This window comes from Limanda limanda, chromosome 9, assembly GCF_963576545.1.
Source record: "Limanda limanda chromosome 9, fLimLim1.1, whole genome shotgun sequence".
In the NCBI taxonomy this organism is placed as follows: Eukaryota; Metazoa; Chordata; class Actinopteri; order Pleuronectiformes; family Pleuronectidae; genus Limanda; species Limanda limanda.
In genome coordinates this window covers 14,089,000-14,116,951 of record NC_083644.1, presented here as the reverse complement: position 1 = coordinate 14,116,951, position 27,952 = coordinate 14,089,000, and the positions used below count along the sequence as shown (strand labels likewise).

The 27,952-nt window shown below is 40.0% G+C and overlaps 2 protein-coding genes across 3 annotated transcripts; both read left to right on the top strand.

Moving 5' to 3' along the window:
* Positions 1-660: 660 nt before the first annotated feature.
* Positions 661-8,806, top strand: clcc1 (chloride channel CLIC-like 1). 2 transcript variants are annotated; one of them, XR_009680713.1, is made up of 11 exons: positions 661-824; positions 1,060-1,195; positions 1,302-1,409; positions 2,499-2,609; positions 2,754-2,975; positions 4,650-4,790; positions 4,896-4,995; positions 5,238-5,335; positions 5,905-6,051; positions 6,156-7,106; positions 7,370-8,806. XR_009680713.1 is itself a non-coding variant. In XM_061078717.1 (10 exons), the coding sequence occupies exons 2-10, from the start codon at positions 1,061-1,063 to the stop codon at positions 6,801-6,803; spliced, it is 1,710 nt and encodes a 569-aa protein (XP_060934700.1). In that variant the 5' UTR covers positions 661-824; position 1,060; the 3' UTR covers positions 6,804-8,806. The 2 variants fall into 2 exon arrangements, 1 of the variants encoding a protein (XP_060934700.1); XM_061078717.1 differs by having other exon boundaries at positions 6,156-8,806.
* A 704-nt stretch (positions 8,807-9,510) lies between these two features.
* Positions 9,511-27,077, top strand: mcoln2 (mucolipin TRP cation channel 2). Its single transcript, XM_061078718.1, has 14 exons — positions 9,511-9,617; positions 10,350-10,503; positions 11,138-11,311; positions 12,548-12,704; positions 12,916-12,994; positions 13,081-13,177; positions 13,369-13,468; positions 14,129-14,241; positions 14,491-14,640; positions 15,337-15,438; positions 15,941-16,063; positions 19,542-19,748; positions 20,267-20,400; positions 24,603-27,077. Exons 1-14 carry the CDS (start codon positions 9,574-9,576, stop codon positions 24,637-24,639), a joined length of 1,671 nt encoding a protein of 556 aa, XP_060934701.1. The 5' UTR covers positions 9,511-9,573; the 3' UTR covers positions 24,640-27,077.
* Positions 27,078-27,952: the final 875 nt, after the last annotated feature.

Here is a 27,952-nt window from a genome sequence, read left to right as displayed (position 1 = left end):
AAGTAATCATTTAGTTGTCTGGCCTCTGTATGTGGCTGCACCTTCACAGCAAGTGGAAGTTGTCTATTTGATCTGTTAACTCAGGGGTGTCCAAACATTTTATCCCGAGGGCCACATACAGAAAAAAATACGAAAAAATATGAAATTCCATTCCATTACATTTAGCTGACGCTTTTATCCTAAGCGACTTACATAAGTGCAACAACCCCGAGGGTACAAACCCAGAACAAGAATCAAGAAAGCACAATTTCTCCAAAAATAAAGCAAAACTACAAAGTGCTATAATTAAGTGCCATTTAAATGCTACTAAATATTTTGTTAAACATTTTTTTTTCACTATTTTTTATTTACATTGTTTTTTATGCGGGCCAATTAAAAATGGATAGCAGGCCTCAGATGGCCCGAGGGCCGTAGTTTGGTCACCCCTGTATCTTTGGTTACATTTTGCTTGTAATTTTGTACTTTGTATCTTTTTTTTTCCATTTTTATATAGAATACATGTATATTTCCAACTCATGTATTTTGTTAAGTTTTTGTCTCCGACAAAATAGTTGCTGACCCAGAAAAATAAATCTATAAAGGTAAAAAAGTGTCTCCCTTGACTCACTGCATTTCCCATGAGCCTCTGCGCTGTGCGTTCATTTCCGGCTCAAAGGTTGTCCCTGACGTGTGGCGCTCACTTGTAGTTGTAACGATGAACAGTTGTTGTGAACAGCAGGTGGACAGTTACTTTACAATAACGTGCGTTTGTGAGTCAGTGTTTCATTTTTAGCTTAATTTAATCTTTCTCTCGGAATCTTTCACGCGGATGTAGCGGGAGTCAGGTGAGTGTTTGACTGGTTTCACTTCAGTTCAGCTGAACGTCCGCGTTGGCTAGCTAACTAAAAAACACTGGTTTAGGTGAAGGAGTGTTTAGTTTAAGGAGTGATTATGTATAGGGGTTCCTGGGTTAAACGAGTGGTTAGTTAAAGGAGTGGTTCGTTAAAGAAATGGTGCGGTTGGTTAAATGAGTGTTTAGTTAAAGCAGACTGTTGGTTAGAGTCCTCTTCTCTCGGTCAGGATGCTGCTCCCTCTGCTGGTGGTTAGCCTGGTTCTGGTCTCTGTCGTGGGGCAGCAGGCAAACAATGACTGGGTCGACCCGTATGATATGCTCCACTACGACTCAACCACCAAGACCATGAGGAAGCCCACTGAGGTGAGCTGCTGTTTATCTGGCTGCACCTTTCTATTGTCCATGATACCCTGAAGCTGTACTGATGTTTGACACCAGTAACATGTTGTTGTGTGTCTGTACCCTGCAGCCAGCTCACTATGATAACGTGGCAACCAAGAGAAGAGAGTACACAGAGGACCCCAGCCAGGCCGAGCTGGAGACGTTCACAAGTCAAGTAGTGGATCTACAGAAGAAGGTGGCTGTTTTTTGTCATCTTAACAACATGAATCTAATGCTGTTGCCCAAAATGCCAAAAAATTCTTAAAATTGAGGTTACTTATTCCCATGTTACCCGCATTCTCTATAAAGATGAATGACATCAAAGCCCCCCAAAGTGAAGCTGCCTGCAGTATAGCTCATTAATGACAGCTGAGAAGGACTCACAATTGGACTAGACAAGACACAACACAAACAGCATACAAATTAAAAGTGTTGCTTTAAATCGATCTTTAAAATCACTGAAAATTAAAGTAACTTATTCAGCATATTGCCCCTTTTCGAGCTATTTACTGTTTTCTATATTGTTTAATAGTTAATCATTTGTTTTGTTTCTTCTTTTTGTTTAAAGAGTACAAAAAGCCAGAGTATTGCTTTTAGAATGAGTACTTTAATTATATTTAATTAAATTTGTTAGTTAATGCTTTTGTTTTGAAGGTACTAGGCTCCATGTGATTTTATATGCATGGGTTTGTTGGCATAGGCAGCCGGGCACCAGGATGGGTTTATGGTTTTTCACCAGGACAAGAGAGACAGCAGATGCCTTCTGTTTGCTTGTTTGTTTGCAAAATGGAGAAATGAACCACCCAAACTGTGACGTGTGCCTGAACAATGGACTTATTCAATAAGATAAACTCCTCAGTTGCCTAAGTTTTGCCTTTTTATTCTTTTGCTTTTTCAAATTAAGTTAACAATATAATTCACCACTAGAGGCCCCAAAGAAAGAAAGATGGACGACAAGACAGCTCCCCAAAAGTGAAGCTAAAACATTTTGGTGGCTGTTGGCTGCAGAGTAGTTCATAAATCCCTTGCACCAGATGAACTAAACTAACAAGTACACCTCACAGATAATGTTCAGTCATTTAAGGGCTTATCACACTGATGTTTTTTCAAGTGCTATTGTGTGTATCGGTGAGACCTCGCTAACACAACTGTTAGTTACCTCAAAAATAATCACCTGCCCTTCTGACTGTCCTGTAGCAAGACACTGAATCACTTTGGCAAATTGAAAAGCTGCCTTCATTAAATTAGACGGGAATCACAGATATTCTGCTTCGGTTTTATTCAGATTGAAGAACAAAAGAAGAAGATCGCACTCCTCTCAGGTCAGCCAACATGCAACCCAGTCTTCAAGAGATTCCTAACCAGGCTCCTGAAGGAAATGCAAAAAGTTGGTTTGGTAGGTGTTTCTTCTAATGCTCTTTTTTAACATTAAACAAACCACATTTTGCTTCAGTGATTAAATAGAAAATAGGTGTAGTTTGCATAAAGTAAACAAACCAGGACATTGTCATTTTAACTCACCTGTCCCTTTTCTCCCCAGCCCACTGACTCCTCAGAGGCTTTCTATGATGCGAAAGTTGGAGTTTCTCATCAAGCCATCACAGAAATTCAGAAACTTCTGGATGGTGACGGGAGCTTCACAACTGGTACTCTTGACTCTGCTGTCAGTCAGATACTAGTGGATCTTAGACGACACGACTATGAGGCCTGGAAGTGGCGTTTTGAGGACAGTTTTGGCGTGGAGCTGGAGACACTATTGAAGGTGAGCTCATTCATTCATCTTTGACATTACAGCTCCCCACAGCTTTGAAAGGCTTCACTCATGTGCTATCTATGGAAAAACCCTGAGTGTCACTACAGCTGTGACGGTTACCGCCTTACCACAATCCAACGGTCATGTGATGCCTACGATTAAGCTCATCATCACCGCAATTTTTTCCCATTTTCTGCTGGTGAAAGTTACAGGAATGATTATGCAGAGTTTTTCCTCAACGAAAATTACTCAGGGCTGACACCAGTGTTAATTTCGTTGACGATAACGATAACGAAAAATATTCGTTAACGCCCCTTTTCCCATGACTAAGACGAGACGAAGACGTAACGAAATGGATCTTTGAAAACAAAAACTATGACGAAATCTATTTTAATTTTCGTTAACGAGACGAGACGAAACGAAAATGTTGGCGGTTGACTAAGTCACAACAATTTTTAAAAACATAATCGTATCAGGCCGTCATGAAGTACCCGGAGCGGCGAGTGTGTGTGTCTGTGTGTGTTTGCGTGTGTGTGTGTGTGCTCCGGTCCCGCGGCTCCGCGCACTCGCTCAGAGACACAGTGAGATAAAAGCTCGTTCAGGTGAAGCAGGCCGCTCACTGACTCACCGGTTGCTTCTTAACTATGGAAACAGTGAAAACACAGAGTTCCTCTGGTCTCAGCTGCTCTGAGATCAGCAGCGCAGCTTCTGGATCAGAGCAGAGGCTGCAGCTGGTTTCTACCGAGCTTCAATTTCCTCCTCCGGTCTGATCTGCTTTCACTTTTTGTTTTCACATTTCGCCAACGCCAACTAAAATATATAGGCTGCAGCTATATGTTTTTATTTATTTCAAAATAGGGTACTTCTTATTTCATACATTTCCCACAAATATGGGGATGACTCAAATAAACCTACATAGTTCTGCGTTTAATTTATTTCAAAGTAGGCCTACACTTGCCTGTGTATTTTCTTCTCCTCTTCATAAGCATTTGGTGTTTCCCTTTGTTGTAACAGGTAAAAATAAATAAAATGTCAACAGTTTTCTTTATTGTTGCTCTATAATTTCATAAATGCAATAATCTACAGATTAGTATAGTATAAATTTATATAAAATTTTATCAGCTTTGTTATCAAATATGTTTTGCGGCTCCAGACAAATTTTATTTGGGGGAAGAGGGGGCAAAATGGCTCTTTTGATAGTAAAGGTTGCCGACCCCTGCTATAGACCTATAGGAGGGACATCTAATGGACAACCTAAGTACTGCAAGCTAGACTAGTACGCAGTTGTAGACACAACACAGGGGGTCCCTGGACCTGAGAAGGGAAGATAAGGAGTTTAATGTGGCTATTAAATGTGACTAAAACTAGACAAAAATGTAATTTGTTTTCGTCGACTAAAACTAGACTAAAATGTAATTTGTTTTCGTCGACTAAAACTAGACTAAAATGTAATTTGTTTTCGTCGACTAAAACTAGACTAAAACTAAGAAGGATAAAAATGACTAAAACTAGACAAAAACTAATATGCATTTTCGTCAAAAGACTTAGACTAAGACTAAATCAAAAATAGCTGCCAAAATTAACACTGGCTGACACTGAGCTGTCTGCCGGCCATTTCACAGATGGTTATCACAGTGATCATACAAGATAAATTAACCTCAGTTCCTTCTGCTTTTCTTCCAGATCGGGCTGTGTGTTCTGGTCATGATGGCCATCATCTGCACGCAGCTGTGGTCGACCGTGTCCTGGTTTGTGCAGTTCACTCGACTCTTTGCTGTCTGCTTTGCTGTCAGTATTGTCTGGAACTGGTTTTACCTGTATAAGGTGAGGAGCTCCTTCAGTTCCATTGCTGTGGTTGTAGCTGTTACTCATTGTTTGTTTTTTAAGACTACTGAGGTATTTTAATGCCGTTACATTGTTTTTGTACAGATCGCCTTTGCTGAGCGCCAAAACAACCTGGCGAAGATGGACAGTGTAAATGATAAGTGCACCGGCATGAAGAAAATTTACTGGAGCGATAGTTTGAAAGGTAGGTTGATAACAAGAGGAACATGTTGTGTCATAGGTGTTCGTAAAAACATATTCCCAAAAATGTTCAGCTTTGTGTAAATGCAAACATTTCTTGTATGTTTTACAACATAGGTTGTAAAACATATGTTGAGTAACAAAAGAAATATCAAAAATCTTCGAGTTCTGGCTGAGATATAATGCAGACTGACCTCACTCTCAGCTTCTGTAACACACTGACTCACTGGATGTTTTTTCTGGCAGAGTGGTACAGAAGCACCTGGACTCTTCAGGACGACCCCTGTAAGAGTTACTATGAACACCTCATTGTCGACCCCATTCTGCTGGTACCTCCAACCAAGGTAGGTCAAGATGCTGTGTCAGATCAGACTTCATTGACTTGACGATGCTATTTTTCTGCTTTAAGGCCTCTAGTGAAGTATGTTGTATACATTTCGTCCCATTTAGAGGGGACATATTAGGCCCATTTTACCACAAGTTGATATGGTTCCTTGGATTCTTAATGAAATGTCTGTAACATATTTTGGTCAAGATACCACAAGGATCATTTAAAACGGCACCCTTTTTACCCTGTCTAAAACAGCCCTCGTCATATTTACCTGTTTTGAGTAAACAAAATGTTCCTTTAATAGCTAATGAGCAGCCAGCTCCCCCCCCCCCCCCCCCCCCACCTCCCTCCTCTAAGAGATCATGTGCCCGGATTTTTGGCTATCCATTACCTTTGTAGAAATATGGCTGTAGAAGACATGAAAACATGTGGAAGCACTACAAAGTGGAATTTTCATGATATGTCCCATTTAACATTCCTGTCCTCCTGACTTAACTATTTTAAATGTTTATCTGTTTTCAATGTTTTTATTTGTGTGCAAATGAAACATCCCTTACACTTTCCACCTCCCTCTCTGTGTAGGCGATCTCCATTACCATCACAACTTTCATCACAGAGCCAATGAAGCACATTGGCCAGGGGATCAGTGAGTTTCTTCGGGCCCTCCTCAAAGATCTACCGGTTACCCTGCAGATCCCTGTTCTCCTCACAATTGTTCTAATCATTGTGGTAAAGACAATCTAATAAATTATCTCTGACACATGAGTAACACAATAGATAAAATCAGATTATATTTCTCTATAAATTGGTGTATTCATTTTAATCGTCTGCAGGTATTCGTGTATGTCAGTGTGCAGGCAGCCTTCCTGCATGGCATCACTGCACCTCTACGCAGACGGGGTCCACCTCCTCCTGGGCTCCAACAACCACAACAGCAGCCTCAGGTTCAAATCCAGGGGGTCGCGGACCTTGACCCCTTAGCAGGCAGGGATACACACCAGCAAGGTCCAAGGCAGCAAGCCGATGATGACAGGGCACACAGGAATCCGGTTCGTCAGCGGCATTCCAACAGCACCAGGGAGAAGAAGGCCCGGGTGGTTGTGGAGACACTGCAATATGCTGCCCGCAGTGAGGATGAGACAGACAATGAGCAACAGGAGGGAAGACCTGAGGCGGAGCAGAATCTGACCGAGGAGTCAGATGCAGAAAACCAAGTGGAGAACAAAGAGGAGCTCGAAGAAGCAGGTGCAAACAGTGTTGCTGCTCACACAGCCCAAGCAAAATCCAAAACCACGCCCAAGGCCAAACCTAGGACTGTGAGTGAGAATCGTTCCCAGGACCAACACAGTGGAGACGATGCGGCACCCAGATCTTCGCCGGCAGGAAATCCGCCTTCACATACTGATGTCAAGGGGAGTTCTTCCAAAAAAAACAAAAAACCTCTTAATATCACACTGGAGACATATGATAGTGTTTCTTAACTGTGACTAACGCCATATTTGTTTTTTTTTAATGCTTCAGCATCCCATATTCACTAAAGGGATGGAGTATATTTACATGCTTCATACATTGGTAAATGAGTATTTATTTACTAGATCAAGGATTTTTGTCCGGTGGTTTTACTTGTTGGTTTGGTGATAGCTGTTCTAGCTTGTGTTGTTCTGTTAGTAAACTGTGAACACTGTGTATAAACTATGGGCTCTGTAACCAGAGATGTTTCTCCTTTCCTTTTTCCTCATCAGTATAGTTGTAACAAGTAACAGAGAATTTGAATTCCAGTGCCTGTGAGTAAATTGAAGTTATCATTTAGTTTTTAGAATTCTATCACCATTTATGGACCTGTGGTTGAAGCAAATGATACATAATACGATACTACAATAAAGTTATGTCAGACAGTGTCATACATGTTGGAAATCAAACCAGTAAGATGCTTCATTGCTAAAAACCAATCATTATATTTACTCAGTAAAATGTAAATAACCTAATGTATCTCACTCATACTTCCTGGTCGATAAAAACTTTAACGTTATTTATTTCTCCACTGCAGGACCTTGAGGCCTCAGCAGAAAACGTGACCTCCTCTGTGACACACGTTGAAACTCTGGGAGTTCCAGTTCAGGAGTCGTGCCCAGTGCCTGAGGAGTAGACATTCACATTAGCGGAAGTAGCAAGATGTGTATCATCTGTGTTTAGTGACAGACAGTATTGAAATGTGCAGCAGCAACATTTTGAAGACTAGCCAATGTGGAACCACACCAGTAGTAATCACCTAACTTTACCTTGCTGATGTACAGTCAACGAAATGGGCCTTTCCTTGAGATGGAGCACCAACACGGTTTTGGTGAATCTTCTTTTTATTTAATGATGATTTTGACAAAGTTCCTCAGTCAGGGTGGCGGGCAGATTAGTGTGTGTCTCATCTGTCTCACTGCTAGTTTTTTCTAATTTGAATTTAAAGATAACAAAGGGTCACATGAAACCTGGCGGTGCAATCAGCGCATAATGAGTTTAATCTGAGATATTTTTGTTGTCATTCATTGTTTTGCTGAATTAAGTTTTGCTGAGCAGCCCTGATACCTTTTGTAGTTTTCTGTGACAAACTGCGTGTGCAAAGCTTAGACTGTAGATAAAGATGGAAGACATGATGTCCTTCCACTGAAGAAAAATTAAGCTAAAATACCCTGGATACAGCCGCCGCCATCTTGTGCTTTCGGTGTGCTTTGGAGTTAGTCTGTGTTTTCCAGGTCCCACTGATACACACTCGACCAAATCCTGAGTCAGTCTTAGTTGTCAATCTTGAGGTGTCCTCCTCTTTGTATAGCTTCCATCTTTATACACAGTCAAAGTGTGAGAGGATTGCTTATTGCTCTTTGTTGCATGTTCTGAATTTGTTTTAATAAGGTATAATGCATCGTGTGATGCAACTTGGTGAAAACTGGGAAGAAATTGCACAGATGAGAAGGGAGCTTTGTTTTTTTTTTCTTGTGCTGGAAATATTTGAGTTCTATCTGTGCCATTACAATACAGAACATATCAGTGGTGTTTCCCTTAGTGTTCAGGTTAAAGTCAGTTTACAGCAACTTGTGTGCAACACGTGTTCTTTCAGTTTTTATGTCCTCTGTCACAAAATACACAAAAAAAATAAATGAAAGTCTATGAAAACCATACAGCAGCTGCAAGTGACAGTTCATTTAAATCAGAATATACATATATCAAATTATTCTTTTGGCATGTATGAAGTAAAGGGAAACATCTTGAATGCAGAGTAACATCTGACCAACAGTGCTTCACAACCAACAGTTCAGATCAGTTCATTAAGGTCATTAAGGCACAGAGACAGTTGGACTCTTTTATTGTGTCACTGTTTAGAAGAGAAGAAGCTGAACACTAAAGAGTTTATATTTTTCATGTTGAATTTGCCGTATTTGTCCCTGATTTAGAAATGAAAACTATTTTGCAATATAAAATAATTACTAAAAACAAATGTCTGTGGAGAATTTTTGCTTTGCTTAGCATCACTGCTGTAATTCATGCCCATTCACATACACACGCGTCAATTTGCAAAGAACAGGTTAACATCCATTTTCCACTTTAACGGACACAACCTGAAGTATATCCACATATGTCCCTTATTTTTATTCACTAATATTAAACTCAAGTCATTTTTATGAGATAATCAGCCGGTTCTTCTTTGCAGTTTCTCATGCCGTGTTATTCTGTCCGACTGTGTCAATGGCACAATTCAGTTTGTTCAATATGATCAAAAATTTTGTCGATCAAGTCGATCAAAACAAATATTTTTTGTACAGTCCCGAAGCTATACGAAGTTTGTGTGTTGCACAGTTTTTAAATAACAAAACAATTTAAAAAAACACATTTGATGTTTATTTTTCACCAGGATAATTTAATTGATAAAAGTATTACAATTGAAAATAATAAAATGACTAAAATTTGTCTTAAATTTGTTTTTATAAAAACGTATCTCGGAATACAATACGCTTCCGTAAGTCTCATGTGATCTGATCAATATTAAAAAACAATGCAGTACATAATAGTGGCCGCTGGAGGGCCTCGCACCACATGTTGTGAACCTGTGCTCCTCCCGAGACTCGGGTCCTGATTGGCTGGTTGTAAGTTGCGTGGTGGCGCAGGAGCTCTGAGCTGAACAAGGTCTGACTCATGATCAACTGTCAACCCGAAAGAAAGCGCACACGATCAATTCTAGCGTCCACGTGGATCAATCAATCAGTCATGGAACTGTTGGGTCGATATCTGGAGAGGAGCAACTCAGTCAGGTGAGGGATTAGTTCTCATGTTTAACACTAGATCAGCACCAAGGTGTCATCATTTGTTTGTAAAATGTCACAAAGTAAAGAAAGTATGTAAATGGTAAATGGTAAATGGATTTGTATTTATATAGCGCTTTTCTAGTCTGATGTAACTATGTAACTTAAATATACGTTTCCCTTTACTCACAACAACAACAGGATTATTTAATTACTTTATAAGTTCCTGGTAGAGAACACAGCACACTCTGAAATGAAAAATATGTTTGAAAATGTGGCCTGAAGGGGGGTGGGTGGGTGTGTGTGTCTGTCTGTCTGACTGTGTTTGTGTGTGTCTGACTGTGTGTGTCTCTCTGTGTGTGTGTGTGTGTGTAAGTGTGTGTGTGTGTGTGTAGGACACACGGTTGGGAAAATATTGAAAGTGCCCTCATGGAGCTAACCTTGGACTTAAAGCCGGCAGCCTGATGAATGCAGCCTGTGTACACTAAGTACATGGAGTCCTTCCTGTTAGAGATGATGACCACTGCACTATAAAACACTGCATGTGTTGCTCAACTAAAATGATTCATGCAATAACTGGCCACACTTTCACTTCTGCTTTTTCGACTTCAGCTCTAACTCCTGACATCAGTAAAAGTGTCCTTTTTAAATATTAGGTGACCCCAGGAAAGGGCAGGAACAGTGTGTAGTGTTTCCTACGTCACACAGCTCCTAGGTGACAATTTATTTTGTGTCTTTCAGTTCTGTCATGGCTCAAGATGCCGTGAACGAGGAGAACCTGAGAGATGACCTGAAGTACTACTTCATGAGCCCGTGTGAGAAGTACAGGACCCGACGACACATTCCCTGGAAACTAGGAGTCCAGATCCTGAAGATTGTCATGATCACAACACAAGTATGTGCAGTCGTGTTTATGTCTATTGGCAAAGAGCTGGAGAGCAGAGCCTCCCCGGAAATGTTTCCTCGTGCATTAATCGGTCCAAACCAAGCAGCCAAGTGCAGCAGCACAGATGAACATGGAACTTAATAACAAGCAAGGCACCATGTCATCTAAATGTTTAACTTTCTCTTTCTAATGAAAGATGATGAAATAAACAGACTCCTTCCATGCATCTGAAGTATTTGCTATTGGCTGCTTGTAATTATTATAAAAGATGTTACAGAGGAGAAATACTTAGAAACTAAATAAATGTAAATGTCATTAAATGGTTTCAACAGTCTGTAAGATCAGAGCTGGGTTCAAGACAAGAAATGAATAAAATAAAAGTTGCAGAGGGATTCAGACCCCAGGTCCTGAGAACACACCTTTTAAAATGTGTCTTTGAGAGAAATGTAAAAGAAAAGTTTTGACTTGATTGTTTTGAAGTAAGCACCAACTTTTAATACAAGGACAGAGTGTGAAAAGTTTTGCTTTAAGAGTTTTACCCAAAAAATACAAATACCATTTCCAGAGACAGGAATATAGGTACTGAATAAATTCTTCATTATTCCTGTGACAATGAATGTTTTCTCATCATGTTGTCATGTAGCTCATCCTGTTCGGCCTCAACAACCAGCTGGTGGTGTCTTATAAGGAGGAGAACACCATCACCCTGAAAAACCTCTTCCTGAAGGACTACGCTGGCGTGGATGAGGACGACTACAGTGTCGCCGTCTACACCCAGCAAGGTGTCTACGAGAGCCTGCATTATGTCCTGGATCAGGCAAGTTCACCATCCTCAGCTTACAATTTTTCTTTTAATATCAGAAAAATGAAAAGAGGTGGCTGAAGGGTTAATGATGGAGATGAGGGAAGAGTCCTGAGCTTTCACATCACTGCCCAGTTCAAGGTGTTTGTTGTGGTGAAGTTAAAACCACTGAGTATTGATTATTTATGATGATCTAATCAATTTGAGTTTGGTTACCTTGAACATGAGACATCGGTTCCCTTCAGTCCCAGTTAGGACCTGGATGTTGACATATTTGGGTTTTAGTTGTAAATCAACACTGTAATGACAAGATCAAACCTTTATTGTGAAAGGAAAGTTTGAGAATGAGATGAGCTTTAGTCGTTTATTAGGTGAATAGGGTTGTTCCAACTTTTTGCTATTTTAAGGACATAAAGAAATGAAAATACACCCCTTGGTCAAAAGGTAAATTAAGATACAAAATTTAAAATAGGCAAATGAAGCATTTTATTTTTGTTGTGCAGTAAGTGTCTTATCTGATTATTTGGCAAACAATTAGATGTTGACCTCCATCAAGGAGGTTATGAGTGTTTGAGTTTGTTTGTTAGTTTGTCAGTTTGCAAGATTATGCAAAAACAATCAACCTGATTTCCATGAAATGTTGTGGAGGGGACATGACTCAAGAATGAACCCATTCAATCCAGATCAGGGTGCAGATCCAGGATTTTCTTTTCACTTTCTTCAACATTTTTTTTTAGATTTTCACTGATTTCCCAGAGAGTAATTAATGGATCTTAATGAAAAACAAGTCAGCCATGTTTAGGGGGCAGGTGTTTATGAGTTTGTGTAATTTGGTGCAGATCCAAAATTAAAATACGGACTTTGTGAATTTACCTGTGGTTTCATTAGACTCACAGGCCTAGGCGGAGGTTTACACTTTGTTTGTCTTTAATTTCTTGGAGTAAATATTCAAATGCACAAGAATACCAGTTATGATCCGGGTTTTGAAGTATCCTGTTTTTGTGTAATGTGGAAATAAATCATAGTATGGCCTCAGACAAATGGATAAACCCTTAAAATATTTTTTGACCAGGTTTCTAAATTTCCATGTTAAAAACCCAACTCTGAAGCTCCTTTTAAACTGTTGGAAAACCTGTGAAACAAAGAGGAACTAAGTTGTCTTGTATGCGATCCGACGGGCGACACTCTCTCCAGCGTTGTGCAATCTGCCTTGTGACGGTGTGTTTTACCTGAGGCGTGTGATATTTACAGTACAGCCAGTTGGGCCGGCTCTCTACGGGTCCCATCACCTACCCCGAGGACGACGATGGCAACCTGCTCCCGCTGGACATGTGTAAAGAGCACTACAAGAGAGGCAGCGTGGAGCCGTCTGAAGAGGCCTACGACGTAGACGCGCAGCTGGAGACAGGTGTGAGGGGACGCTCGCAGTTAAACTGAGAATCAGCAGTAACCTTTGTGCTGTGATCATAAACAGTGTGTCGGGGCTTGTGCATTTGGTCAAAGACGACCACAAAAGACTTCTGGATTTATACTGTAACACACCGTATGACCAAGTTAGAGAATCATTATGTTATTTGACTTAAACTGTAAAATCAAGACAATGTTTGTCTGTTTCTCAGTTTGCACGTCACATGATCCAAAGACTGGAAACCTGCAGACGCTCTACAACTCCTCCTTTTTTAATCTGGACTTTTACAGGTACACAGCTCCAGCAATACACCGAGACTGCTGCTAACATTAAAATTACCTTTTATTTATACCCACTTCATCCTCTTCTGTTTCAGGCTCGTCGACATCAAAATCACCTTCCAGCTGAAAGGCATCAATCTGCAGACAGTGCGTTCACGGGAGTTACCTGACTGCTACTCCTTCTGTGTCACGGTACAGTTCAGAAGCTCTCTGTTATTAATATAAACTGACATGAGCTGGTGAAACACTCTCACACCTCCCATCACAGTGAGTGACAGTGTGGAGAACTTGCAGAAACTTAGGTTTTAAACATTGATTGTGCACATTTTTAAATGCAACTGCAATTTTTTACTCACCTACTTTCCTTTTACACTTGTCCTTAGATAACATTTGATAACCAGTGTCACAGCGGGAAGGTGAAAATATTCCTGGACATAGACACTCAGAGGTGCGCCTGCAGGAACTGGAAGATCTCAGGAACAGGTAAGTTAGAGATGCCAAACCAAAGGAGGAAATATAACAACAAACTAGAATGATTGTCTGGTTCTTATAGTAAAAAATATATAAAGGAAGTGATCCGATAACCTAAATGATAATTTTTTTGCAAAACACATTACAAGAAAGTAAAAAAGAATCTGCCCCGTAATCTGTATCCGCTCCAAAAAGTAACTGATTCCTCTCAGGCCCAGGAATCATGCCTCCACCAGGTTAGGTGTTTAGACATTTTTGTATAATTCTGCAAAAAATTTCCACCAACAAACAGACACAGGTGAAGATGTTGTCTCGTCGGTGGAGGTAATCATTGGAACTAAGACAGAAATGTAACCAGATAAACAACTTTTTTCTAGTAAACCCTGCAAAATAAGTTGAGATGAAATGAAGAGAAGGAAATTAATATTTTTTTATTTATCTTATTTAAGCATCCACGGTCATTTAATTATAAAATATCGTAGTAATATATTCTAAAGCACCATTTACTTGAAGTGCAGCTCAGTTGTAGACAAGATATATATAATGTTATCTAAAAATTATATTTTGTTTTTAATAAAATTATGGAAAATAAGATTGAAATATAACCTTATCAGAGACGAGTGAGTTGTGTAGGAGATGAACAGTCCCTCTCACACACTCTGTCTGTTTCAGCTCAGAAGAACACACACTATCTCCTGATATTCGACGGCTTCGTCATCCTAGTCTGCCTCACGTCGGCCGTGCTGTGCAGCCGCTCCATCGTGCTGGCCGTCAGGTTACTCCAGGTCAGGACTCTCACGGCCTCTGCTCACTCTGCGAAACATCACACAGGACATTTGTATTTCTTCTTCTCCTCTTCTTTCTCTTCCTCTTTTTGTCTTTCCTGATTCTACATTCTAACAGTCGCTCTCATTTTCCTCAAACGATAAGCAAACGTCATTAAAATACCCATTGCTACAGCATCTAAACCACTATCCATACCACATTGGTCGTAGATATGTATATTTTCTTTTATTGCATCGTTATGTTTTCAGAGATTCTCCAGATTCTTCCACGAGAGCTACAATCGTAAAGTGTGTGAGGACGATCAGAAGGAGTTCTTGAACGGCTGGTACATCCTTGTCATCGTCAGCGACCTCTTGGCCATAGTTGGAACAATATTGAAGATGGAAATACAAACAAAGGTAAAAAATTGTCCTGAACTGTCTTCTATATTGGTAATGTTTCTCTTATCTTCAGTCCAAAGGTGACTGACCAATATAACTGCAGCGGGTTATGTAAAATAAATGCAAAAGAGAAGAGAGGGTAAAGTCCCTGTGTGTACTTTCTTATTTTCCAGTTAAATTATCATTAACAAGAGAGAAAGCTGGTGTTTCCATCAGATCAGGAAAAAAATTAGGAAACAATCTTAAGTTTTGAGTAGTCAGCGTCCCCTTTGATTTTACATTCTGTTATTTATTAAGCAACTGAGAAATAATACTATTATTTGCTGGGATGAGGGAACAAGGTATTTCCTTATGGAATCTGCTGATGGACAGGAAGTTCAACAGGTTCAAATTACGGGATTTACCAACTGAGACAACTTTCTTTTTGAAAGTAGATCCTCAATGTGAAGGAAAAACTTAAGTAAACCAAGGACGGGAATTTCCTACACTGCATTTCCTCATTGGACTTTGAGCGCTAGCGAAAAAATCCATACCAGTCCGGTCAAACTACAACAAAAAAACAGAGCCCAGTAAAACAATTTTTAGTTTTACATCTGAATCTTTTTCTACAAAGCTTTTATTGTTTCACTGAGGCCAGGTTTCATTATACGACAACAAACGTGAGACTTAAAGCATACTGTCATCTCTGTTATTTTTCTCTTCTCTCTCTCGTAGAATTTGACCAGTTATGACGTGTGCAGTATCTTCCTGGGAACAGCCACCTTAATGGTGTGGGTCAGTGTGATCAGGTACCTGGGATACTTCCAGAAATACAACGTGAGTCTAAGCCTAAAACTTGTCATCATTTCACGAGGCCTTTTCTTATTCTAATATATTTGTTTATTTGATAGGGACAGAGCATATTAAAGAACATTAGTATAAATACCAATTTAAATATGTTGGTGAGTAAGAATGTTAATTTACAACCGTAGGCAGGAGTGACACAGTTCAACAAATACAGACTTCAGTATAGAAATAGGACACAACCTACAGCTGTGGAAAGATGGTTTTAAGAATGTGTTGTTTGTTGGAGTAGAAAATAAGAATCTGGATGAACTACATCACAAACAACCAGCTGTGTGCAGACTGTGTCTTTGTATTGTCAATATGCCGGCAGTTGTTGAGGAGTTAGTTCCATTTTTAGTTGAAACTTGGATCAACCGTGAGATTTAAGATGCTCAATTTTATATCCCAGATTGTTTTTAAGTCCATGTCTAACTTTAACTATTTCTTTCAGGATTTGGTCTTGATTGAACTTCTTCCCGTGTTTCTGCTGCAGGTGCTGATTTTAACTATGAGAGCCGCCTTCCCCAAGGTCCTGCGTTTCTGCTGCTGTGCCGGAATGATCTACCTGGGCTACACCTTCTGCGGGTGGATCGTTCTGGGCCCGTACCACGAGAAGGTAACCAATGAGCTGGTGTGGGGAGAGCAGACACCCAAAGTTCAGATTAGAGAACAGAATTTATCAGTTTATGGGACACTTGCTTTTCTGTAGCCATGGATTCAAGTTCTCTGTTGCTATAACGGTTTTCAGTCAGTTGGACGGAGGCCGTGTATGAGATCAGTGTAGATCACAATGGAACAAGTGAGAGGAGGAGGGGGGCTGTATGAAACTGTGACATGTAGAATTAAGATTAATTAAGATCAAGATACATTTTTATTATCCCACACACAACATGCACAGACATGGGGAAATTTAACTTCTGCTTTTAACCCATCTGATCCACACAGAGCAGTGGGCAGCCGTGTACGGCGCCCGGGGAGCAGATGTTAGGAGCCTTGCTCAGGGGCACTAGACAGGGTAGGGAGAATCCTCTTGAATTTTTGGACAGGTCAATCCAGGTTCGTCTTTTTGTTGTTTCTCCGTGGAGTCGAACCAGAGACGAACCAGAGACCTTTTCTGCCCATAGTCCAAGTTTCTGCCACTAGTCCACCGCCTCTCCTAAACGCAGGCTGCTTGACAGGCAAACACAGCATGAAGAACCCTAATGTAATTGTTCATGTTGGCTAAGGGTGTGCACAGAAATGTATCTTTTCAGTCATTGCTGCCTTTGGTTAGTGACTGCATGGTGGGAAAAAAAGGCAAAAGGACGAACAAACTAACAAACCCCTTAAAAAACAGATGATCCAACTCAAGGAGTTAACAAACTTAACCAGAAAATTATATTTAAAAAGCGATCATAATTATTTAGTGTCTCAGTCATTGTTTATTTACAACTCTAGACTAATGTGAAACAAAGGAAAGCAATGGATTGACAGTGACTATTGATCAAATATTGAATTAAAATATTGATTAGCTGTGTACACTGGGCAACATGGATATGATGAACATTTCCAAGTAAAATAACCAAGTTTTCAGCCGAGTCAGTTGAAATAATTTGTTTTGTTTACATATCGTAAAACTCAACTTAACATACTATATTCTTTTATTAATTCATCGTCGTTTAGGGTGCACATGAGTATGCTACGTGCATGTTCTGGGATTAAACTCATTGACTAATAACAACAAGGTCATTAATACACGTTAACATTCAAGACTAATGCAAGTATCACACAGCGGTGGGAATGTGTTATTAAGTTTCATTCTAGTGAAAGGTCGAGGTGTTCTGTCCCACATAAACATTTTTGAATTATTACAGGTGATTAATATTGGGTCGTTCTCAAAATTGGTTGATACATTTCCCAGTTTCAGTTTTACAGCCTGAAGAAAAGACAGACTTTTCCTTGTCTATGAATACCTTTACGTGGCATTTGGCTTCTGTCTATCAGTCTGCAAATATTCTGTATTGCCACTAGGTGGCAGTATATGTTTTGCAAATAATCCTCTGGCTTCAGTGATGACAGCAGCTCTCTGATTCTAAAATTATCTTTAAGTGTGACACATTCATGCATGTGCAGAAATTAGCATATTTTTACTGCTTCAAATGACCAGAAATGTGTTTTTCTTTTTTGGATAACAAGATTATATGGAAATAAATATATATAAGTTGAGGAAAAGGGCAGAGAGATGTTGTGAGATGACGTCTAACAACATCCAAGGACTCATACAATGAAAACTTCCAAGCCACCAGCCTTGGGGATTTTCTTTTTAAACAGCAGGGATTTAATTTGAACTGCTGAAAATGTTTAATTTCTTAACTTCTTTTAAGTTCAACCACCAGAGAGAGAAATGCACAGGATATAATAAATAACAGAATGTAGGATAAAGAAATAACGAGAAATAACAATATGACAACCCAGAGGCTACATTACAACATGATGTCTTTCTTTGTAGGTCTGGAAAATATAAAACCCCAAGATAATTTAACTACACTTTGGGGGAAATCTGAGCAGGCAAGGACCATGACTTCAGAACAGATGGTAGCCACTCCTCGGACAACAAGTGTCATCCGGAAAAATATGTGTGTGTGGCCGCCCTTGCCTGTTAAGATAAATTATTTACGGAAGTGTGAGCAGCAGTTGGCGTCTAAACAAGTCAGAGCTCATACTGCTGAAGAGACAGATGTGAGATAGACTGAGATCAGCCCGTCTCACTGAGACAATAGAAATGTGTTGATAGTCCCAAACCGAAGCGTAAATAAGTTGTGGGTGGATGCAAAGTGTGTCAAAAGTTAATATCATACAAAAGAATACTTTAATATTAATTTCGTTTTCAGTTCCTCTGGGATCTGTAGAAGTGAAAGTGAGGTGCAGGGCTGCTTCGGCTGCAGGTTGCAGTTCCTTTAGTGTGTCCTCTGAGACTCCATCATGATATTTACATTGTGCTAGAAGGGGGAGTCCCCTGTCGAGTGCTGTCAGCCCTTCCAGGATCCTCAGAGTATTTACCGAGGGAATAAACACTGAATGTTCTCGGGCTGTTCCACACGTCCTCAAGTGCTTTGCCCTGCATCCATACCATCGCAGTGGGATGTTGTTTTTAGATACGATCTCATCCTGGAGCTTCTTTAAACATCTGTCCTGAGTGTTTGCCTTTCTGTCTTCATCAGTCCACCTCTGTCAACTGTCACACACTTTGATGTTTTACAACCCCTGCTCCTTCTTGAGGAAACTGCAGCTTGACATTAAAAAGTAAACAAGAAGTAACTGAACGTGTTTGTTAAGCTGTTTACTGTGGAAACCAGCCATCAACTACCAATGTAAAGTGTGTGTGTGTGTAAGTCCTGAGGAGACATAGACTGAAGTTTGCATCACTGTTTGCACTTCTTTTCAAAACTGACCCCTGCAATTGTCAGTTCAAGACTGACCCATACCTGGAAAACTAGCCTCTCCATAGAGACGCAGGCCCAGCTGTCACATTCGAGAAGGCATGTTTGTAAAGGTCAAAATGACCCATGATAGGAAAAAGGCTCCCCAACCCTTTTAAAACTGTTTTATTATTTAGGTTTAATCAAAGTATTAATAATAATAAACTTTGTTTATAGAGAACTTTTCAAAATACACTTCACAAAGTCCTTTTCCATAGCAGCAAAGTAAAACACACAAGTATTAAAATGGAACATGGCAAAGCCCGTCTAACTATAAACCGAAATGGAGAAATTCAGTATTGCACAGGAGGAGCAAATAATTCTAACTCCCTGTGCTTTTGTTCATTTTTTCTTGGTGTTTCTACAGACTTAATAGTTTAAATAAAGACCTACAGCGTCTTCATCTTCATTGGTTACAAATGTGTTATTTAATCCTCTTCAGTTAGTTTTATTTTGAAACTTCCCTTTAGAAACATCAGAGATATACGTACGTATGTTTTCCTTCTTATGATCTTTAACCTCTCTGTGTGGATTCAGACGTCCAGGTACGCAGCCACTGCTCTGACTGTCTTTGTGATGACTCATTATTGTATGTTTACTGTGTAAATCGAATGTCTCCTGGTCCATGTGTCCTAGTTCGAGGGCCTGAGTCGCGTGGCCGAGTGTCTGTTCTCCCTGGTGAACGGTGACGACATGTTCACGACCTTCGCCCAGCTGAAGGACAAGAACACGCTGGTGTGGCTCTTCAGTCGGGCGTACCTCTACTCCTTCATCTCCCTGTTCATTTACATGGTGCTGTCGCTCTTCATCGCCCTCATCACCGACGCCTACGAGACCATCAAGGTATTCGTTGGTCTATTAACTGAGCCTCAGGGAAATTAATCTGTGACTCTTAAACCTTCTACATCATTAAAGGGAGTTCACCAAGAGAAATTCATGCAATTCATTAGAAATATTTAACAGATTTCTGAGATGACAACTCAAATTTACTATTCTACAGGAAGGAAAATTAGAGCTGGAATGATCTGCAGATTATTGGATAATTGATCAACAGAAAGTTCATCTTTAATAATTTTTGATGTTTTTATGGCTTTCTTTTCCATATTAGGTTTTTGTCTTACATTACAAGTATTAAATAATAAGTAATCAGCATAAAAAGCAAATTGGTAACAAGGTTTGCAGCAAATGTTCATTTAGACATTTGGAAATCCTCCCACGAATATTTACTGTCGACTTTCATTTCTAGTTGTTTACTTAACTGTCCTCTCTAGATTTTACCTCTTTATCATCCACTGTGAAATACGTCTTTACGTCTAAAAGCGGCTGTTGCACTGATGAATGATTTCTGTTGGTGCTCACAGAACTACCAAAAGGAAGGTTTCCCGTTGACGGACCTGCACAAGTTCCTCAGAGAGCAGAAAGATTTCCCTGTGGCGGAGGAGAGCAGTCAGGCAGATGTTCACATCAAGAACTCTGTGCTCTGCTGCTGCCAACGGTATGACAGCGACCCCAGTGATAATGTTTAATTTTCATTCACCCACACTACTCACACACACACACACACACACACAAACATGACTGAAACACAGAGGTGACATTGTTTAAAACCACTTGTCCGCTTCAGCTGAAGAGTTTCTCAGGATTTGTCTGAAAGACGGTTGTGCTTTTTCATTTTGGAGACGTCTTTGTTGCTCCGAGATCATAGTTGTGGTCTTTTTTTTTGCACTGCATCTCCCACAGAATCGTTGATGTCAAACAAACAGCATTGGCAGCGCTGTGTTGACACTCTTTCATTATCAAGGTCACGTTTTCCGCTGTTTGCTCCAAACAAGAGGCGGCTGCTGTCAACGTGGGAAGCATCCATGTCTTTAGCTGCCTTCAGACATGACCTGAATTCTGGATGTTCTCCTGACTTTATCCGGAGGGATTGTGTGTGAGAACACTAATGTCCGAGTCAGTTGCTGCGGACATTCTCCAGGGTTTTTGCCTGCCAGACCCCTACAATGGCAGACGAGCCCATGTGAGAATACATTAGGAAAAAATGTCTGGAAAATGTACAGCCAGTAGTGTACGTGTCTGTGTGACATTTCTAACACGTGACTGACTAAAGTAAACAAAAAGAACACATGTCGAGATCTGAGAGGTTAAGGGGCGACGCCGATACCAAAGGTGTCACCCCTGACCCGAATGTTCGGACATTTTCCTGTTTTAATGTGAAACGTTTGACCCGGAGAATCTCCCGTTGCGTTCCTCATATGTGACAGACAAAACCCGAAACCTTTCGTCTGTTCATTATTCGCGGTTGTCGTCGGAAAAAGGTTTAATTCTTAATTTATTTTGTGTAGGATTGTACTAGGAACTCAAATAAGTCAAATCTACAATACATTTTGATTTCCCTGTTGTGTCATATATCGTCCACAAGTACACAGCAACAAAACTGAGCTCACTTCATGTGGTAATGTGAGCAACAGTCCCTATAGATGCAAGTCGCACAGTACATTTAGAGTCCCTGCATTACACTCCAGCAAGTCATCATATGTATCTATAGGTCCCCCCGGTTTTCTGCTCGTTCCTTCTCCCTGAGCCAACCTCTTTCATAGGCAGGCAGCAGCAGACTGCAGCGGAGTTTCCTCCTCGCTGCGGCTTGGCTCGGCCTGAGAGCAATGAAATTAGTGGTGGGAGCTATGCAGACACACCCAGTGATGGGCTGATTACAGAGAGACAGAGGGAGTACGCTGGGACGCTGCACCCCCCCCCCCCTTCTACTGTGTTACCTCTCAAATAAACCACAGTCGACACTGAGGTTTTTTTTGTCAAATGGAAAAGTTTTTTGCTGCGGCTCAGCGGTTAGTGGGACAGAGTTATGATTTGAGTGGGATGGGTGAAAGTTTAATGTGGTGCTCAGCGAAGTTTAGTGCATGTGGGGTTTTGTTTTATACGGGACTTGATCCGCTATACAACTGGGAAAGTTTCAGATTTAAACCAGAAACCTGCACTTATGGTTTCCTTCTCCCACTTTTGATTATGCTTTATTAAAGATTCATAAAACTCACTCATGTATTATTCAGTTTTCCTGCTAATGATCAATTAAGTGTTTTTCCAGGAAATAGTTTAAGTGTAAATTCAGTTATGATAGAAAAGTTTACTTTTCAGTTTTTAATGGATTTATGTGGCTCCTCACCACTAAGGTTTTACTATGCGGTCTGCTCCTGCTTGTTTGACCCTTCTGCTCTGGACGTCTTTAAGTGTTTGAGGAAGTGCAGTTTCAGTTACAGAACCATTAAGTGATCATTTGTAATAGTGCAGGAGCGGCAGCTGAATGTCCATCGCCTCCGTTGAAATGAACGTAAAAAAACAGTGGCCTTTCAGAGTCGTCTGACTTCCTGTCATTAGGAGTTCTCTCGTCAGGTTACAAATTTGTTTATTCGCAGCCATTTGCAGCCTCCGTCCTGACTAGGATTTCCTCTTTATGAGCATCACTGTCAAAAATTTAATCAGCGCTTTGCCCAAACATTTCAGCTGATTGGATGAAATTTCATCTGCAATTAGCCTCTTCCGACTGTTTATCCTCCTCCGCTGCAGTCGTCTTGTTGGGAAAGTAAGCATGACTCTATTTGGATTTCAAATGCATACCTTAGATAGAACCTGTAAATCAGTTTTGTATTTTAATGAATGAAAGTGAGTGTTGAGTGGACAAGTATAAAGGTCGTACCTGACACTTCAGTTACAGGAGCTCTTCACCTGAGGCTGGAAGGTATTGGTTGCGGCTCATAAATGGTTGGTGATTACATATAGTGTAAATGGATATTGTGTCTGAAAGAGATTTGGCAAAGAGAAGCACTAATCTGTACATAAAGGTGATGTGTCAATCCAGAATCAGTTTTGATTTCAAAGCAAATGAGTCCATCCAACAGATGTTCTCTCTGTGAAACACATTCACATCCTCAATCTGGCTTTAGCAGATTGAGGAACAGAGAGTCTGAGAGATGAAACTGTCTCAACTGCAAACTCCGGCTCTGCAGTGAGATGTGCTGCTTGCACTGATCATAAAGGGGAAATATGCAATAACTTGTAGGCTTAATGTAGAGCGGTTTCTTAGAGATGCAACATTTCAGACACAAGAAGCTGTTTCAAGATGCACGGGGAGATTTTCATTTTCATCCCTTCATTCATTGTCTATGACGTTGTTTACATGGAGAGCAATATTGCGACTATTGATCTCGTACTGACCTAGAGTGGTACTTACCTCCCACAGTCCCCCTATGAAACCACATGTAATCCATTCCATCCAGATTTTTATATGGATCTGCGACAAATTGTAAATATCAGTCGGATTTTTGAATCATTTTCTGAGACGCAAACTAATGAAAACATAACCTCTGTACCTCCTATCACTTCCATTATTATATTTATTGTAGTCTACTGTATAACCATTTCAGTATGTTTTCTATTATTTTGCAGAAGCTTCAACTCCTGTTTTTTTTTACATTTTATTTACACTCCAATCCAGAGACAAACAGGCATTCACACCTATGGACAGTTGAAAGTCTCCAGTTGGACCCTTAGCTGCATGTGTTTGGACTGTGGGAGGAAGTGGGAGTTACTGGATAGAAAACCCGCACAGACACAGGGAAAACATGCACCTTCACACAGAAAGACCCTGGTCAAACAGGGTTCAAAACTCAGAACAATCCTCCTGTGACCCTAACAACTGCACCACTGCCACCATATACCATAATGATTTTATTCCAAGAATTCACCTGAAAACAAGTGAAACCTCAGAAATTCTGACCTCAGCAATCTGCACGTTGTCTGCCTTCGTGTCAGGGCCAAACCCACAGTCAGGAGAAATCCCAGAGAGTCAGGATAGCGCTTGTAATGGTTTGAATTCTACAAAGCATCTGTGATGAGGTCATTTCCACATCAACACTTTGTAGATAGACTTTCAGAGCGACCTCACCAGTCTGAACAAGCAGCCGGGTGTCTTGCTGAATCTTGAATTCCTGTGACCTTTGTTACGAGTTAGATGTGACATTGTAAAACAAAATGACTCAGAAACAGTCTGGGACATTTGATAACGTGAGGAAAAACTCCCAGGACTGTCATCAGATTATTATGTTCAAAGGCATTAAATTGCTCAACAGGAGATTATAACAGCTTCACATGTACTTTAGCTGATCCTCTTTGTCACAGTCAAATAAAACTCAGCAATTACAATACAAAGACTGTGGGAAATTATAGCTGGCTATTTTCTCGATCTTCTTAATTTTTTACAAACAAAGCAGCGAATTGATTAATTGAGGAAATAAAAGAAAGACTCGCTGATGATGCAAATAAGAATTATTCTCTCATTTCATCAAGCTGTGGTTTTTGACATCAGATTCTTTAATTTATTTTATTTCCACTGATTAAACACATACACGGCACAGTACATTTATCTTAATTTGTACTCATTTATTGAGGAATATTTCATGTTGAAGTACAAGTAGGTAAGTAAGTTTTTAAGCGTTTTTACTGTTTTAGAACAAAAGATTTCCCCTGATGTGACTTCAATAAAACAGGTGTTTGCTGATGCATCAGTTAACCATCCCTATTAGTGACCTGAAGCAGAAACCGTGCACATGTTTTTCCATATATGGTGCTTCTGATGAGACATTGAAGATGTCATGTCTATGTTATTTTTTTTCATCATGTCAGAGTTCCAGAAAATGACGACATGGTGCTGATCAGTTGACAACTGTCCCACCTCCAGATGAGAGGGTTCATGGAGGAGGAGGATGCTGGGAACAGGACCTCACACATCTGACGCTGACGACAGAGGCCTCCCTGGGATACGTAGAAATAACCTTTCTGTGAAGGGCAATATTCTGATCAAACTGGAGCTCAGGCTGATGAGTTGGAACTGGGACTAAAAGACCAACCTGTTATTGAACTGTGTCTGTTGGAGTTCAGGATATCGCAGAGGAGTTAACTGGACCTTTTTCAGGCATGCGTATATGTATTAGTTGCCAAAGAGCTGGATTCCCCGTTGTTATGACCTCGACTGTTGTTTCGAACACCAGGTCGAGGCAACGTGATGTTAGATGTATGTTGTTTGTGAAGTGTTGTCAAAGAGATCACATTTAAGCCGATATTTTTATTTGTTCAGTGTTAGAATAAGTTTCCTGTCTTTGCTGAAGATGTCTGAGCCTTGAGTCAAACGGCGAGTAGAAGTAAGAAATCAAAGCTGTACATGAATGTGATTATTTATATGGTCAGTATATTACAAGCAGTGGTGGGAGCCTGAATGGCATGAGGACGGAGATCTATGAATTTCCTCTGCACAAAATAAATGAGCTCCAACGGTTTCTCTGGGTTTCATCATCATAATAGTAAATGATGATAAAACTGTATTTTGTAGCACTTATCTAAACACGGTCACAAAGTAATTGACAAAATATATGAGAATAAACAACACAGAACAAAACAAGTCAAAGAAAAAGAACAACATCCATTAAGACCAGTTAAAAATCAGCCATTCAAATTCTTTCCAATAAAAATGTATACGTTTTTGTGCTGGATTGTCTAATCTCCATGGACTGGAGTACCAGAGCCTCTGGGCCCTGATGGCGAAAGCCTTGTCACCCTTAGTTACCACTAAGTGTTGGTGTTGTTTGGAATATCTTACATTATGGCTTTAAGAATAGGGCGTTAGCTCCGTTATATAACTGGGGGACAGTTCTTCTTCAATTGAATTCCTCAGATGTCTAACATAACGGTGGAATCAATGAGTAAACTTCTGTGTAATCTGCATGGCAATGACAGGAGACTCCATTTGAAATAATGGAAGCTTATAAAGGGAAATCAAAAGTGGACCAAAGGTAGAACCCTGTGGTTCTCCGCACATGAGTTGAGCGGATGAAGACAATTCTGCATCTGTGACATGTGATCTAAACCATTAAGAGCCAGGTTGAGATTGAGAAAGACGGGTGTTTTAAATGACAACACCAGGACCAGAGCATGACTCAACCTTATCGTTAAATCTGCCAGCATGTTAAGATGTTAAAACAAGCTGCAGCACGACTTCACACTCAGAGTGTGACTGCTGTGCCATTAACCTGATAATAATCAAAGTGTTTTGTTAGACCATTGAATTTGAGCTTGAAAGAGTTAATCTGTCAAAAGACCTCTATTGCTCAGTGGGCTGTTTCTCTGCCCTTATGTCATCCGAGAGATTTCTTGGTTGATTCAGTCCGGACGGGATAAAAACAGCCACATAGTGTTTTTCCTACATGTGGCAACACTGCCCTCATATTTGTAAGATCTCCTTGAGTTCATGTTAAAACAGAGCCAGAAAAAAGAATGAAAGACGAGAGCAGGTTACTCACTCTAAGGATCTAACTAATCTGCGGGTTTACTTTGAGTCAACAAACGACAGGGTTACTTTCAAATAACACAATTCAATAACAAATCAGTTTAGATGTGTGGCCTCTGAAACACAACTTACACATCTGTGCAAAATAGGGGTAAACTATACATTGAAGTCCAGATGGCAACAAGAGCAGATTTTAAGAGTGGACAGAGGATCGACTCCAAAAATAATTTGGTGAATTCAGATTATTTTTGTACAGAGGCCCTTTGTTTAGTTGGTGAACTGCTACTACACTTATGTTAAAGACAACACCCATAGAAAACTGTGTGAACTGACTTGACCTGTTCAAAGCTGCTTTGCAAATCAACCAAAGCCGGTATCTGCCCACACGCAGGGCCTCAAACACTGTTGTATACAGGAGCAGAGTTGAGTTTGCTGGGGGTCAATAGACGGACACACCCTGGGGCCCCACAACACATAAACACAGCCATGGTCACACTCTGCTATCAAGGTAATCAGATAATTACTGTGACAGTGGTGAAGAAGTACTCAGATCCCTAACTTGAGTAAAAGTTCCAACGTGTAATGTTCTGTTATTATCAGCTAAACGCTTACATTTGTTTTTTTTATTTATTGTTGTGCCTTAAGTTTTTATTTGACAGGACAAAGTTGATCATTGTGAGGCGGAGAGAAAGAGGGGAAGACATGTAGCAAAGGGCCCGGTCGGAATCTGCAGCCGCTGCAGGAGGACTCAATCCTGTGTACAAAGCTGAAGAGTGTTAAAAGTATCAAAAGTAAAAGTACACATTCTGCACCCTGTACCTGGTGTACTGTCATTTTTTGTCTTTTTATTGTTGATGCTTAGTAGCTTACTGTTGTAGCTGAGGTGGAGTTGTTTTTTTTATTAACTTTTTGTAGTCCTGAGGGGTGGCTCGTTCCAAGATAAGTTTGAGGGGCCATGTATAAATTAATTAAAAGGTTAAAAAATGTAAATTCTTTGCCACAAACAATTACTTTGCAATTATTAAGTAATTACTTTTTGTTAAATATTTGAAATTCTATTGGCCTTGAATACCACGAAACAAGCTGAAAGCTTGAGAGGGGTTAATTATTTGTTATTGAACTACTAAAAACAATATTTGTTTAAAGTATCTTTTGCCTCAACCTGCTGGTTTTAACTTCTCAAATTTCAGGGTTATCTGATTGTCTGAGATCATATGAGATTAAAATTGATATTTTGGAATAAATTTTCTTGAGATCTGAAATGCGATCAGGTAACCCAACTAAACATCACTTTAACAGAAACCACAACATTTTAGGAACCACTGGTTAGATTTGAAAGTGTTATAATTTATTTAATTATCATAGATTATATGTAAATATCTTTACTTTGAAGGGAACAGGGACGAAGAAACACTCCCTATCTCATCTATTTTCTTTAAGATCTACTTTAATTTATTATTATTATATTATATAGAGACAAATAAATCAACTGTTTCACTAGAATTTGATAGATCTTCAATTAATAGCACCCAAACCTCTTATGTACGTAGGAAAAGCAAAACATTGATTCAACTCTTGAATTGTGCTGTAATCCAAAACATTTGAGTGGGAATTATTATACTTTTGAGTCCACTGCAGTAATTTAATTACAGTTGGTCACTGGTCACTTTTTATGATAACGATTAAGAGGTTT

Excerpts from the sequence above, each read along its gene's own strand:
- clcc1 (XM_061078717.1), top strand. The coding sequence starts at position 1,061 with ATGCTGCTCCCTCTGCTGGTGGTTAGCCTGGTTCTGGTCTCTGTCGTG. Across the intron at positions 4,791-4,895 it reads ACTGGTTTTACCTGTATAAG|ATCGCCTTTGCTGAGCGCCA; the intron begins GTGAGGAGCTCC and ends GTTTTTGTACAG. Across the intron at positions 6,052-6,155 it reads CAATTGTTCTAATCATTGTG|GTATTCGTGTATGTCAGTGT; the intron begins GTAAAGACAATC and ends AATCGTCTGCAG.
- mcoln2 (XM_061078718.1), top strand. The coding sequence starts at position 9,574 with ATGGAACTGTTGGGTCGATATCTGGAGAGGAGCAACTCAGTCAG. Across the intron at positions 14,641-15,336 it reads AGATGGAAATACAAACAAAG|AATTTGACCAGTTATGACGT; the intron begins GTAAAAAATTGT and ends TCTCTCTCGTAG. Across the intron at positions 15,439-15,940 it reads GATACTTCCAGAAATACAAC|GTGCTGATTTTAACTATGAG; the intron begins GTGAGTCTAAGC and ends TTTCTGCTGCAG.